Source organism: Cydia splendana, chromosome 20 (genome assembly GCF_910591565.1).
Source record: "Cydia splendana chromosome 20, ilCydSple1.2, whole genome shotgun sequence".
Lineage (NCBI taxonomy): Eukaryota > Metazoa > Arthropoda > Insecta > Lepidoptera > Tortricidae > Cydia > Cydia splendana.
Window position 1 is genome coordinate 2,437,473 of NC_085979.1, and position 14,409 is coordinate 2,451,881.

Here is a 14,409-nt window from a genome sequence, read left to right on the forward strand (position 1 = left end):
GTGAATAAATGTTGCGTTAAAGGTTGTAGGAGTGAAAGAATTTCTAATTCTGGAATATTGTTTCACAAGGAAGCCACAATTATTACATTTTGCGATAAAAATACAAGTCAACATTGTCAAACTCATTAGGGTGACCATGATGTCGGCACGATGAGAACACACAATTCTTATTACGTACTTAAAAGTAAGTTTATATGAATAGGTATGTATTTATTTCGGCATGTTTAAATTGGTGAAATGAGAGCCAATACAAAATAAATAATCCTTAAACATTACAGACACATTTATAAGTATATTGTTATAATAATAAAAAAACATATTGTAATAAAAGAAAAATAGAACTTTATGGTAATTTACTGACTTTCGACGTGTTGCCTCTTTGTAGCACTTTCGTAAGTAAGTGTGACAGAGGGGCGACACGTCGAACGTGGTTCGCGGTAGACCCTCTGGTTCTCATGGTTCTGTCAGCATATCTGTCTCTCTATCTCTCTCACTCATACCTGTATTCTTGACAGACGTTACGGCGGACCACCTTCCTGAGGATTGACCATGTTCGTGGTCCAGCATCTACGCCTATTAATAACAGTTTTTAGAACAACTAAATTAAGTACCTAAGGTTGTGTGAAGCGTTGTACAGAAGAGAAAAAAAAACTATATCTATCCCTTTTTAGGCCATAATGCTAGTACAGCGAAAATACAGTATGATTCTTTATAACTAATATAACTATGCACGAATAAGAAAAAGATCCTGGCCAAACTATATATTCAATGTTATCCTAATATCCCACATACAAATATGACTTATGGTCACCCTAATTAGAAAGAGATGCAACGGCCCACCTTGACTTCTCATGTGGACACACTTTTTGAATAATGTACACTATCCGGTTTACTCTCTAGGTCCGTGGTAGGTAGTGACATTGACATACCGTAATAAAGGCCCCGTTCGCACGGCAGCTTTTTCAACGCGCGTTAATATTAGGTCATTACCTATGAAATTGGCGTTTTGTTCAGAGAATTTCAACGAAACACGAATTTCCATACAATTAATATTGCGGATATTTTTTTGATGGCTAATTCAAACCAAACAAAATTTTTCCAGTAATTTTTGACACCTTTAAGGTATGTTTTCAATATCTCCATTTCTTGAAAATTGGTACCATTAGAAAAATATAAGTAATTTTAATACTCGAACCGACAGCACATGAAAAGACCTATTTTCAAGGCTTAATTCTGAACACTTAACAATAAAAAATAACAATTAATTGCTGTCAAGCAGTTTGGCGAAATCATATTGTAGTTTTATTGTAATTGTGTATGTACTTTTGTAAAAAAATAAAAAACTAGGATCAGACTTATATCTATGAACAAAAACGCCAATTTCATAGGTAAGGACCTAATATTATAAAGCGTTTGAATGACACAAATGGATAACCATGTATGTATTCACACGAAGGCGGTTTTTAAGCGCGGCGCTTTTTTATCGAGCACTGTTCGATTTTCGGCGTTGAGCGTTGGCGTCAAATTGAATAGACCATACGGAAATCCGTGTATCTGTTCTCACAAGCGTTGAAAAAGCGCCGGCGCTGCTGTCAGTTGGCTGTCAAGTGTCAATTTTTGGTGTCAATCGTCAAGATTATTATTAGTTTCACCTTAAAAATGTCAACTTATGCTTACAAATTCCTGAAATATTCAAGCTATATTCAAATAATACGTCGTAATAGCAAATAAAGTATGGCTTTGCTGAGATGCGTACGTGGCAGTACGACTCACAAGTGATTTTTAAGCGTTCATATGAACACAAATATTGGAAACGGTAAAAAAGCGCCAACGTCGGGTTTTAACGCAACGCTTTTTAAGCTGTCGTGCGTATGGGGCCTAGGAAAAGGGTGCGTTGCTCAAACTAACTACAATAAAATCTCAAAAAAACGTACATTGAAATTTCTTTATCTTCCTATAGAGTCTGTGCGGAAAGAGAAGAGCAAAGAGTTGTATAATAAATATATCCAGAGAAGTGTCGTGGAATGTATGGGGCCCCATGTGGACGGATTCAAGCGCTTTTTTAACGTGCGTTGAAAAAGCTCTCGTGTTTATGGGGCCTAATACTTAATATATCATGTCTGTGGTGTGGTATCTGTCAATGTCAAGTATGTATTTTTAGGATTTGAGGTGAGGTTACTTTGTTTTGTTACCTAATTTGTTTATCAAAAAACAAATCAACCACGAAACAAAGTCACGATCAATTTTGTTTTATTTACTTTTGATATATACATTCCCTTCAGATGGCTATATCACTTGCTTAGAGTGGTTAGAAGGTGAACTTTCTGTTAATAAAATTGTTATTTCATATACACATTTCCGTCGTGGAAATTTGCCAGACGAAGGGCTACTTGTAGGGATTAGCGAGCACACAAACAACATAGCGGTTGCCGTGATGGACGTGATGTACGCGTGTCGCTGCTGCCTGCGGTGTCCTCCGGACAAGAACCTGACGACGCCGTACACACATCTCGGCAGAACGGAGATATATGCCGACATGATCAAAGAGTGCTTCGATATACATGTAAGTACGACAATCTGGTTAATGTAGGTACAGTCAGCAGCAGTAGTTGCTAAGCGGGCCAGGTGTTCAAAATTATCTTGACGCGACTTTATTGTTAAGAGAATAAGAGCGCGTCAAGGTAATTTTGAACACCTTGCCCGCTAAGCAACTTCTGCTGCTTCTTGTACACCTGCACAAATAAAATATTCGTGTACATTCAAGGAAAGGGTTGGAAGGTCAGATGGCAGTCGCTTTCGTAAAAACTAGTGCCTACGTCAATTCTTGGGATTAGTTGTCAAGCGGACCCCAGGCTCCCATGAACCGTGGCAAATGGCCTTTAATTTATACTAGTTAGTATGTAAATTTATGGTTTGCAGCTGGCACTAGGCGGCTCGGACTCGTGTGGCATCTGCTCGGCGTGCGTGGGCCGCCTGCGAGGCGCGAGCGACTTCAAGCTGCAAGTGCAAAACAGCCAGTTGCTTCTGCAGGAGGCACTGCTAGTTAAAGGTCAGTTTTTACTGAACACTAATTTATATTTTAGAGCTGTGCTCTTGTCGATGGAGCAATCTCCAACTCGTCTGTTCCTCTGCCAACTCCTTAACCTTCTGGTATGTCACGACTTGGACCTTTTTTTTTATTTGGTTGAAATTGAGTGAACACAGTGTGGATTTATAATTTGAGTGCGGAAAGAGAAGAGTTGTTGAATATAAGGGAACCAATACATTCTAACCCTCTTATTCATTTTTTGACGACCGGTCTGGCCTAGTGGGTAGTGACCCTGCCAGTGAAGCCGATGGCCCTGGGTTTGAATCCCAGTAAGGGCATTTATTTGTGTGATGTCACAGATATTTGTTCCTAAGTCATGGTTGTTTTCTATGTATTTAAGTATTTATATATTATACCCGGCTGGTCCCCGTGGGACGTCAGACCAACACCCTCCAGCAAGTCTAAAACTAAAACTACAAACAACCAAAATTAAAAATAACAATATATTCAAAAATTCTCATAGCAGTGAATCAAAAAGTGCAGAACACAACCATGAAAACCAATTGAACATAATAACCTATAACGTCAGGACTCTCTCATCCTATGAACGCTTTATAGAATTAACTGAAGTTATGAAATCAGTGAAATGTGATATAATGGGAATATCAGAAATGAGGCGCCTTGGGACTAATATAGAAGAACACAAAGACCACATACTATGCTACACAGGCCAGACACCCGGCAGGTATGGAGTGGGGTTCGTATTAAGGAAATCTATGAAGCCATATATAGAAAGCTACACCGGACTTACAGAACGGGTAGCTAGACTGAACCTTAACTTTATGGGAAAAAAAATCTCAGTAATACAAGTATATGCACCTACAGAGTCTGCCAAAGAAGAAGAGATTACACTTTTCTATGAAACAATTATTCAAGCAATAGAAGATGCACATAAGGACTATATTTTAATGGGCGACTTCAATGCGAAGATAGGCCAACCAAAGCAAAGCGAATACCTGATAATGAAATGTTATGGCTATGGAGATAGGAATAACCGAGGCCAGAAACTCATCGACTTTGCAACAGAAAACAAACTATCCATATTAAACACCTTCTACAAGAAAAAAACAAACCGCAGATGGACATGGTGCTCACCCAACAAGGAACATAAAAACGAAATAGACTTTATCCTATCCAACCGCCCAGATTTATTCCAAAATATAGAAGTCTTGAACATCGACTATCCGTCAGACCACAGACCAGTACGAGCAACACTACTCTTTAAAAATATTAAAAAAAGTAGAGCAAACTACAAGAACAATCAAATAGCAACATTAAAGAAAGAAAGTGAAGTACACATATTTAGAGAGCGACTTACGTCCCATATAGCAAACCAACCGAACCAGCATAAAGATATAAGTGTACAAACTCAGTACAACATAATCATCAACACAATCACTGAAAGCTTACGAGAAGCACTTACAACAAATTCCGAACCGAAAATGAATCAAATACTATCCCCACGTACCATACAACTAATGAACCGAAGAAGAGAACTACATAAAATAAAAAACAGATCCCGGAGTGAAAAGAACGAACTTGCAGCCTTATATAAACTAATTAATAAATACATCAGGATTGACTATGCTAAGCACAGACAAAATACAATAACAAAACACTTAGAGCAGTCAGGAAGCACAAAAAAAGCCTATAAGGAACTGACAACAAGCAAAGCATGGATAGAGGGGCTAAATTCTTCTGGAAAAACTCTACACAACCGCACAGAGATCATAGAGGTGGCAACCAGATTCTACAGAGATCTATACAGTGAAAAGTCTGCCATGGAAAATAATACCCAAGAACCTATACAGTCACAAAATAAACAAGAAGTTAAAGAAATCACAGAACTAGAAGTTATACAGGCGATAACCAGTCTAAAAAGAGATAAAAGCCCAGGGTCAGACCAAGTGACCAACGAAGCATTAAAGACAGGCCAAACAATATTAGCTCTGCCCCTAGCAAATCTGTTTAACCTAATACTAAGAACATCAGAAATACCCTCTCAATGGACCGAATCAAACATTATTTTAATATAAAGGAGACCCAAAAGATATTTCCAACTACAGACCGATAAGCTTGCTGTCAGCCGTGTACAAGCTTTTCTCTATAATTATTAATCAACGAATAAGTCCAACTCTAGAATCATACCAACCTATAGAGCAAGCGGGCTTCCGGAAAGGGTTTTCTACCACCGACCACATACATACACTGGAACTACTTATAGAGAAATACCAAGAGAAACGGAGACCGCTCTACATTGCCTACGTAGACTACCAAAAAGCTTTTGATACGGTTTCACACACAAGCATATGGGAAGCTCTTGGGAACCAAGGAGTAGAACACCAGTACATAGAACTCCTCAAGAGCCTCTACAAAAACAGCACAGGTAGAGTAAGACTAGAAACGACGGGTTCGAGTTTCCCCATAAAAAGAGGCGTAAGACAGGGAGATCCTCTATCCCCTAAAATATTTATAGCCATCCTAGAGTTAATTATGGGACAACTAGACTGGAAGCACTACGGTATAAATATAAAAGGCAAATATTTAAGCCACCTCCGTTTTGCAGACGACCTCGTCGTACTGGCTGAAACGGGATCGCAACTTCAAATTATGATGGAAGCTCTACATAGAGCAAGTCTCAAAGTAGGACTTGAAATGAACCTGGCTAAAACTATGATAATGACAAACAGTACAGAGAAAACAATAACAGTAGGCAACAAGCCCTTAAACTATATTGAACAATATATATACCTCGGCAAGCAAATAAGTTTCAACAAGAAAAATAATGAACTGGAAATCGAAAGGAGAATACAAAGCACGTGGAACAAGTACTGGAAATTGAAAGAAATCTTCAAGAGTAACATGCCCATAACCTTAAAAACTAGAATTATGAACTCGTGTCTACTACCAGGCCTAACTTACGGATGCCAAACATGGAAGTTCACAAAAAAAGTCAAAGACAAAATAAGAACTTGTCAAAGGGGAATGGAGCGTAGTATGGTCGGCATCAAAAAAATCCAAAAAATAAGACATACAAAGATAAGAAACTTAACAAAGGCCAAAGACGCGCTTAGACACGCCAAACAACTGAAATGGAAGTGGGCGGGACATGTATCACGGATACCGGACCAGCGTTGGACCAAAAATGTGACGTCATGGAAAGGGCCACTAGGAAAACGGGGTATAGGAAAACCTGTGACTAGATGGGAAGACGAAATAAAAAATATCGCTGGTCAAAACTGGATGCAAATAGCTCAAGATAGAGATGAGTGGAAAACTCTGGAGGAGGCCTTCACCTGCGAAGACGGGGTTCTTGCTAAATATTAACTTTAAAAACTATTCTAAAATGTCATAATTGCAAGAAATAAAAGGCTATTTTATTATTTTATTATTTTATTATATTATATATATCGTTGTCTGAGTAATGATCCAACACAAGCCTTCTTGAGCTTACTGGGGGACTTGGTCAATCTGTGTAAGAATGTCCTATAATATTTATTTATTCATTTATTTATTCATAAAACTTTATGGGACTGATTTAGTTAAATTATGTTTTATCCCTTTCTTACAAATACATAATTCAAAATGACAGATAAGGACAAACTATTATTATCTAATTGGGGTTTGTAGTGCGTTTATGAATAAGGGCATAAGACCTCTTTCCGATCACTTTCTAATAAGCGTACTTATTTTCTATTTTTAAATCTCACATAATATTTTAGCAAGAGAGTAAAATAATTCTAACTGTGATATTGCATGTGTTGTTCAGAGGAGTCTACGGTCAAAAGTGAGCTGGCTGATGATGCGGATGAAGACCCTGTCTCCGATGCGTTATGTAAGTGCTTATTTCTTACTAGCGACCCGCCCCGGCTTCGCACAGGTTAGCTAATTATACACCCAAACCATCCTCCATAATCATTCTACTGATAGGTGCAAACCGTATGAAAATCCGTTTAGTAGTTTTTGAGTTTATCGCGAACAAACATACAAATATAAAATCACACAGACAGACGCGGCGGGGGACTTTGTTTTATAAGGTGTAGTGATGAAGAAAAATTGCTTTAAACATGTGTTTGTATAATTTGGTTGGATATCCAGTTGGTTAATGCACGGTCACCATCAGATATATTGGAGCAGCTTGGGTGCTCAAAAATATCTGAACTACTCTATTGTTAAGTCGGGTAATTCTGAAAGGAAAAATACTAAAAACTGGATAGTTCCAAAAGGGGTCTCTTATCACAACGGAATATGAGTGATTTTTAAATGATTTTCAGGACTACCCAATTACCGAAATTATCCGAAAACATGTCAAGAGATAGGTTGAATTGGATGCATGTGACTGACATGTCCTTGTATTCATATAATAGGGTATTTGACATTTTTTTATGAATGGCATCAATTGATCAGGTTTGTTTTGAGGATCAAATGTCTGTATGGGACCCATTGTCTTAAAGCAATACAAAAGTCACATATGATGGTCAAAGTCTGGCACCCGCACTTTAGTCACGAAACGCTTCTAAAATGGCAATACATCGTGACGTCACGATGTAACGTTAGAGGCCGTTTCGATACTTTCGATGTATGGAAAACAAGGAAATTGCGATTTTGTCGGTGAAATATTGCCTTTATGTATATAGTTGGCATACAATATTTTTTTAATAAAATGTAAGGAATCGAATGGTACCATTATTTTTATCCTATGTGTTTATTTATTTTAAGTTGAATAAAAAAAAAAATTATGATACTTCGAGGTCTTGTATTTTTTTTATTATTCCCATATATTTTTTTAGTTGCCAATTTGTTGTGATAAATTGCTCATTTTCTATCTATTTAACTGGATTTAGTTATACAATTCAACATGTGTCAACAACCCTATTGCACTTTTGCTTCAGACGAAGTGCCCATAAAGTTGGAGTTGGATACGCTTGATGAAGATGAGACGGGAAAAGTGTTGGGTAAGTTCCCGTCATACAGTCCCCATCAGATATATCGGAGCGGCCAACGTGCTCACAAATATCTGAACGCGCCTCTATTGTCAAGGTGTTAGAGCGTGTGTTCAGATATTTTTGAGCACCTTGGCCGCTCCGATATATCTGATGGCGAGTGTACATATAAGGAAATCTTTAGGAAGCAACTTACAAGGAAAGGTACCCAACTGTCCGGCTCCGAATTGATTTATTTTTAGGGTTCCGTACCCAGAGAGTAAAAACGGGACCCTATTACTATGACTCCGCTGTCCGTCCGTCCATCCGTCCGTCTGTCACCAGGCTGTATCTCATGAACCGTGATAGCTAGGCAGTTGAAATTTTTACAGATGATGTATTTCTGTTGCCGCTATAACAACAAATACTAAAAAGTACGGAACCCTCGGTGGGCTAGTCCGATTCGCACTTGTCCGGTTTTTTATATACATATTATAGAGTAGTCCAAAATAACAGACACGTATTTTGTTTTAGCTGCCCAAACTCAACCTTTTGGGTGAAATTGCCCTCCAAAGTGACTCCGTAGAACTTGTGCTTTTGTTTCGGATTCGGCAGTTTGCCCCGGAACCACTAACATACCCTTCGGCCAGAAGCGCACACGATGTCATCATCATCTCAGCCATAAGATGTCCACTGCTGAACATAGGCCTCCCCCTTTGGGGGGGTGAATGCCATAATCGCCACGCTTGGCAGGCGGGTTGGCGATCGCAGTCGAGTACACCGAATTTGAGGGACGCTGCTGCCCGTCCACCGGTGGTCTTGGACGTAGTTTAAGGACATACCCGGGTCCCGGGGCACTCGATGTAATCCATACTAATCCATACTAATATTATAAAGGCCAATGTGTGTCTGTCTGTCTGTCTCTCTGTTACCTCTTCACGCTTAAGCCGCTGAACCAATTTAGTTGAAATTTGGTATAGAAATAGTTTGAGTCCCGGGGAAGGACATAGGATAGTTTTTATGTCGGAAATCATCTCTGAAGAGAGTGCAAAGGGGGGTGGAATTGAAAGAGTTAATGCATTGCCTAATAATTGAAGTAAGCAATGCGAATTGATTTTTATTTCATTTCATTCATTTCATTATCCAGGTGCTATACCTACTTTAGCTGCTGTCACTAATTCCACGCAGACGAAGTCGCGGGCAAAAGCTAGTTTAGTATAAAGCGTGTATCGTTACAGATGAAGACCCTCTAATAAAGTCGGAGCCGTGTGATGATGTGCCGAGTGATTCGGGGTCAGGTGAGTTCACAGTTCACACTGGCGTCACATCTGGCATGAGGGGTCAGAACTTCAGAAGTGACCGAACAGGATAGTCTTATGTATCTTTCAGAAGCGGCGTTTTTTGAACAGGGCGTTTTTTGAACAACTAGCCATATTGTGCAAGGTGGTTAGGTAGGTGATACTGAACAACTTTTTCTATGGGACCAACCCCGAAATCCCATAAATAATTTGGCCTTCCCATAGAAAACGTCGATATCGTCGAAACTCGACCAAAATGTATGAAACGACCAAAAAATTTTTTGTGATTTCGGAGTTGGTCCCATACAAAAAGTTGTTCAGTATGGGCTACCTAATCACCGCGTACAATATGGCTATTCGTTCAAAAAACGCCCTGTATTTATTTATTCTTGTTCGAGTATAAATATGTTAGTATAGTAACTTATGTTAAGGTTTAGAAGTCATGTTTCATCCTTTCTTTCTTGTAAAGTACTACTTATCCATTATAACCAGAGGGGTCATCTCATTTTTTTGTGTGTCCAGTGATGGCGGAGGCGGGTCCCGGGTGTTCTCGCACCCTTGAAAGAAGCATGCCGATGCACAGTGGAGAAAAACTATACGCCTGTGAAGACTGTGGCAAACATTACAGAAAGAAGTACACTTTGAGGAAACACATACAACACAAACACTTATCGTCCGGACAACATCAGATACATACTAGTGAGAAGCTGTATAAGTGTAGCCATTGCGATTACAACTCCATTCGAAGATCAAACTTACGTGCTCACGAGAGGAGACACACCGGGGACAAACCATACACATGTAGTTACTGTGATTTCAAATGCAGTCATAAATCGACCATACGAAAACATCTTTTGACGCATACAAACGAACCAAAGAAATTTAAATGTAGCGATTGTAACTACGACTGTAGGCAGAAAGGACACCTACTAAGGCATCAGATGATACACACCGGTGAAAAACCTTATTCATGTAGTCATTGTGATTTCAAATGCAGTGATAAGTCGAGTTTAAACAAACACCAAATGATACATACTGGGGCGAAGCCATTTAAATGTAGCGATTGTGGCTACGAGTGCAGGCAGAAATCAAACCTACACAGACATCAGTTGAAACATGTTGAGAAGCCTGTAAAGTTACTGTGATTGCAAATGCAATACAAACACATCAAATGATTCCTACCGTATACAGGGCGGCTAAAAAATAACGACATTCCCGTTGCCAGCGAGGTTTTGGGATTATACTGAGCAACTTTTACTATGGGATTGGTCCCCGAATCCGCTAGTTACCGGTGGAGCATGTGCCGGGTGTGGGCTGTGTGATGTGTGTGTCGTGGTTCCCTTGCACGCGCGTGCACGATGTGTTCCCGGTGTCGTGCCGGCGTGTGTCGCGCAGAACGAGCGAGTGGCGTCCAGGTCTGTTAGAGTTGTCTACGTTTTTATTAAAGTCAAATAAATTGTGTAATAAATATAGTGTATTTTCATTGTATGTCATTATCATTACATTTTTTCCTATACAGATGCTAGGCCAGCCAAAGGGCGACCGAAACAGCTTTGGATTCGATAATACAAGATTTAACAAAACAAGCGTATTCACAACGCTAAGCTTACTGTTAGACCAAGAAAAGTCTGCAGCGATTTTGATAGCCCACGCTGTGCAAGTGTTATACGTCATATTTTCATAGAAGTTTGACGTTTAAAATAACACTTGCACTTCGTGGACTACCAAAATCTCTGCAGACTTTTCCTGGTCTAACTTCTAACATGAATAATTAGACAAATTAAGTCATAGTCAGCATTCAGTTATTATTACTATAGAGAAGCCATACCAAACAATGAAATTGTCGTAATCGGAACCTGTACCACGCGATCAAAACGTCGTAAGCGCCGTAAAAGTCATGGCGCTTAGGTCGCAGATTCACGCTCCGTTTTTATGGTTTGTTGTCAAGAACTTTTTGTTGAACAACAAGTTGTTTGTTGTATGTTAAACTCATGGCGCAAAATACTGGTTCTCTGTATCATCATGAAGTTAAATAAGTTTTAGGCAAAAATTTAATTTTTGGTACAAGCTTTTATCGCTGACTGTACTTTTCTTACGACAGACAACTAATACTCATCGAGACAATTCTAAAAACCCCTAACACAATTAGGTTGCGCTGTTTCATCACAGAGTTCCTATGGCCACCTCCTGTCTCCATCATCAGATCAGCTCGATGGTACCATAATATTGCATTGTCATCCGATTTATACATGCATGCAAAATTTCAGCTCAATCGGAAACCGGGAAGTGGATCAAATTTAACTTGCAAGATTTGATTACAGACAGACAGACAACGGTCAGGTGAAAGTAAATAAAAGCTTGTAAAAAGCGCTTGAATGTGTCCGCACTCTACATTCGATTTAACGAACAAGGCTTAAAGTCGAAAATCCAACAACGCTTGATAAAAAGCGCCACCGCTGTCGTGTGAATAAATACACATGTATCCATTTGTGTCATTCAAACGCTTTTTTAACGCGCGTTGTAAAAGCGCCCGTGGTAATGGGGTCTAACGTAAGTAGAGTTCGACCAAGAAAAGTCTGCAGCGATTTTGATAGCTCACGCAGTCACAGAATAAATAATAGTACTACCGTACAGACAGGAAACTTCCCACAAAACCGAAGTTTGACAGCGGTTCAGGGACGAATCATGCTTATTTATGGCAATCCCTTTTGGCTATTTAGGGTTGTCAAAATTCAAGTCATTATCTTATCTGTAGTCGTGCACGCAAAGGGACGTCAAGATGTGCCAACCCTAATAATTGCTCGGAGCAATGCTGAGCCGAACGGAGCCGAGTTTGCCAAACTTCGATTTTGTAGGAAGTGTCCTTTCTGTACAGTAGTACTATTACAAACTTATTCTGTGGGTATAGTAATGACAATTGACAGCTGAATGGGGTATATGACTGTATTTAAAATAAATTATTTGACACCATGCATGAAATAAAGCACTAGAAGATTAATACAGTAACGTGGACAGCAGTTATTTTTAGACACAATTTCTATTTTAAAACCCGTATAAAACTATAAAAAGTAGGTAATTTATTTGTGACGTCACACGCTAGTGTTTCATAAGTTTCATAACTATAAATTCCATATTAGCAAAATCGATTTAGGGTACAAAGACATAGTCCCCTAAAACCCACCCAGTAGTACCCTATTATAATATTATCATAGACCTATATAATAGGGACAAGACATATTGTTCTATACGTACAATTGCTTATAGAAATAGCACCCATTTTGACGGCACACACATAAATATATATCTATCTCGTTTTTACTCAGCACTGTAACCCTTAGCAAAAAAAGATGACAGTATTTCAGTACGTACATAAAGTGTTCCATGAAAATACGTAAATACCTAATGCGGCCGAAAATCCGCCATGTTTAGTCACCCAAATGTCATTGTCTGTCAGTTCAGCCGGTACTTGTCCTGTCAAAAAGTCGTGGTGAAAATTAAATTTATTAATTATCTTTCAATATTTTGCTTGTGATTGAAAATAATTGAAGCCAAATGTGAATAATTACGTCGCGAATATGCCAGTGTGTAGTGTATTAGGGTGCGGCATAAGAAAACCACCAAATCAGCCATCTTTAACCATACACAGGTACGCTATAATTTACATGAAAAATATTGGTTATTGTTAATGTTCCTGGGAAATTTAAGGATGTTTCACATTATAAATAGCAAGGTTCTTCTGTGCAGTTATAGATCATGAAGTGATTGGATTTATTTAACTATATTTTTACGCTTAAATAATGTAAACATTTCAGCTAGGGTTGTACTTTATTTATCGACTTTGATATCGATATATTATGATTGCCTATTTATATTTTCTTATTTTATTATGCTACCCCGCTTCAAACCAACTAAATTATCTTAATTTAATAATTAAATCATTTTTTATAGGTTACCAAGAAATGAACATAAAAAGAAAGACTGGCTGGAGATGGAGATCCTGACCGACTCTCGGGAGCACTCGGGTAACTCGGGTCCGTGGGGTCGTTACTCCACAAGCTGCCCTGCGGGCTTTTTTATATCATTATTATAGTTTTTTTATAGTTTTATAGTTATTCGACAAGAGACCATATACATATAGTTGTAATTTATAAAATGGTTAATGTATTGTTATTATTTTTGCTTGTATGTAAATTCAATGTTGACGTATAAAAATGCCCTTGTGGCCTATTTGCTGAATAAATGTTGAAGAAGTTGAAGAGCGGAAGTCATTCCTTATTTTTGTAATAAAAAAAATGTTCTGAAGGTGTTTTGTTTTTTTTCACCCGTCGCTTAATAAGCTTGAATTTTGTATCGCTCTCACTTATAGATATGGCGCACCAAGGTCGAGGTGCAGTGCGGTAGTGTGTTACAGACTTTAGGGTTAACAACACAACGAAATTGATTGTAATAGAGAGGTAAAGTCCAAGAGAAACACGTACACTTATTCTGACATCCAAAACAGATGGCGCTGTACTGCGCCATGTGTTTTGCGGTCACTAAGTTGTCAAACGTCAACTTTTGAAAATCAGAGTTACCGCAAAAATCGCAATATGTATTGAGTAGTACAGCGTCATCTGGTTTACCTGTCAAATTTGAAGCACGAAATTGTCCTAGACTCCACACATCTTACTCAATCAAAGTATCTTTTCACATAACAATATACTAATAAAGAATTTTTATTTATTTACTTACTTGCTATTAAAACATAAACTCCACAAATAATACATACTTAGTATTTTAAATAAAATGAGCCGAACACGTTAAAAAGTTATCGATGTATCGATAAAACCTAGTAGCAGTAAAAATCTTCTGGGCAGCACTAAAACCGCCATGTTTTGTTCCCGGATGACGTCACACTGGCACGCATTTTTCGTTGACGTTTCACTTCCATAGGTTTCATATTTCAGTGAATATTATTGTATAAATGCGCCATCTATCGTATCACATCCAAACTTCTTCTACACCAGTGACCTGCACTGACGTGTAATGAGTTTGCGTGAAACGAAACGCGAACTTGACAGATGTATTATTGACAGCTGACAGGCGCACTGTGTGACACAAG

At 38.6% G+C, this 14,409-nt stretch overlaps 1 protein-coding gene across 3 annotated transcripts; it reads left to right on the plus strand.

Annotated features, from left to right (window-relative positions):
• Positions 1–973: 973 nt before the first annotated feature.
• Positions 974–10,659, plus strand: LOC134800772 (zinc finger protein 543-like). 3 transcript variants are annotated; one of them, XR_010145560.1, is made up of 7 exons: positions 974–2,563; positions 2,920–3,049; positions 6,858–6,923; positions 7,981–8,043; positions 8,545–8,873; positions 9,249–9,308; positions 9,831–9,893. XR_010145560.1 is itself a non-coding variant. In XM_063773320.1 (6 exons), exons 1-6 carry the CDS (start codon positions 2,435–2,437, stop codon positions 10,451–10,453), a joined length of 1,071 nt encoding a protein of 356 aa, XP_063629390.1. In that variant the 5' UTR covers positions 2,178–2,434; the 3' UTR covers positions 10,454–10,659. The 3 variants fall into 3 exon arrangements, 2 of the variants coding, with proteins under 2 accessions (XP_063629392.1, XP_063629390.1); XM_063773320.1 differs by lacking the exon at positions 8,545–8,873 and having other exon boundaries at positions 2,178–2,563; positions 9,831–10,659; XM_063773322.1 differs by lacking the exons at positions 9,249–9,308; positions 9,831–9,893 and having other exon boundaries at positions 8,545–9,242.
• Positions 10,660–14,409: the final 3,750 nt, after the last annotated feature.

Coding starts and splice junctions, on each gene's coding strand:
- LOC134800772 (XM_063773320.1), top strand. CDS start 2,435: ATGGACGTGATGTACGCGTGTCGCTGCTGCCTGCGGTGTCCTCCGGAC. Junction 3,050..6,857: donor GGAGGCACTGCTAGTTAAAG/GTCAGTTTTTAC, acceptor TGTGTTGTTCAG/AGGAGTCTACGGTCAAAAGT. Junction 9,309..9,830: donor GCCGAGTGATTCGGGGTCAG/GTGAGTTCACAG, acceptor TTGTGTGTCCAG/TGATGGCGGAGGCGGGTCCC.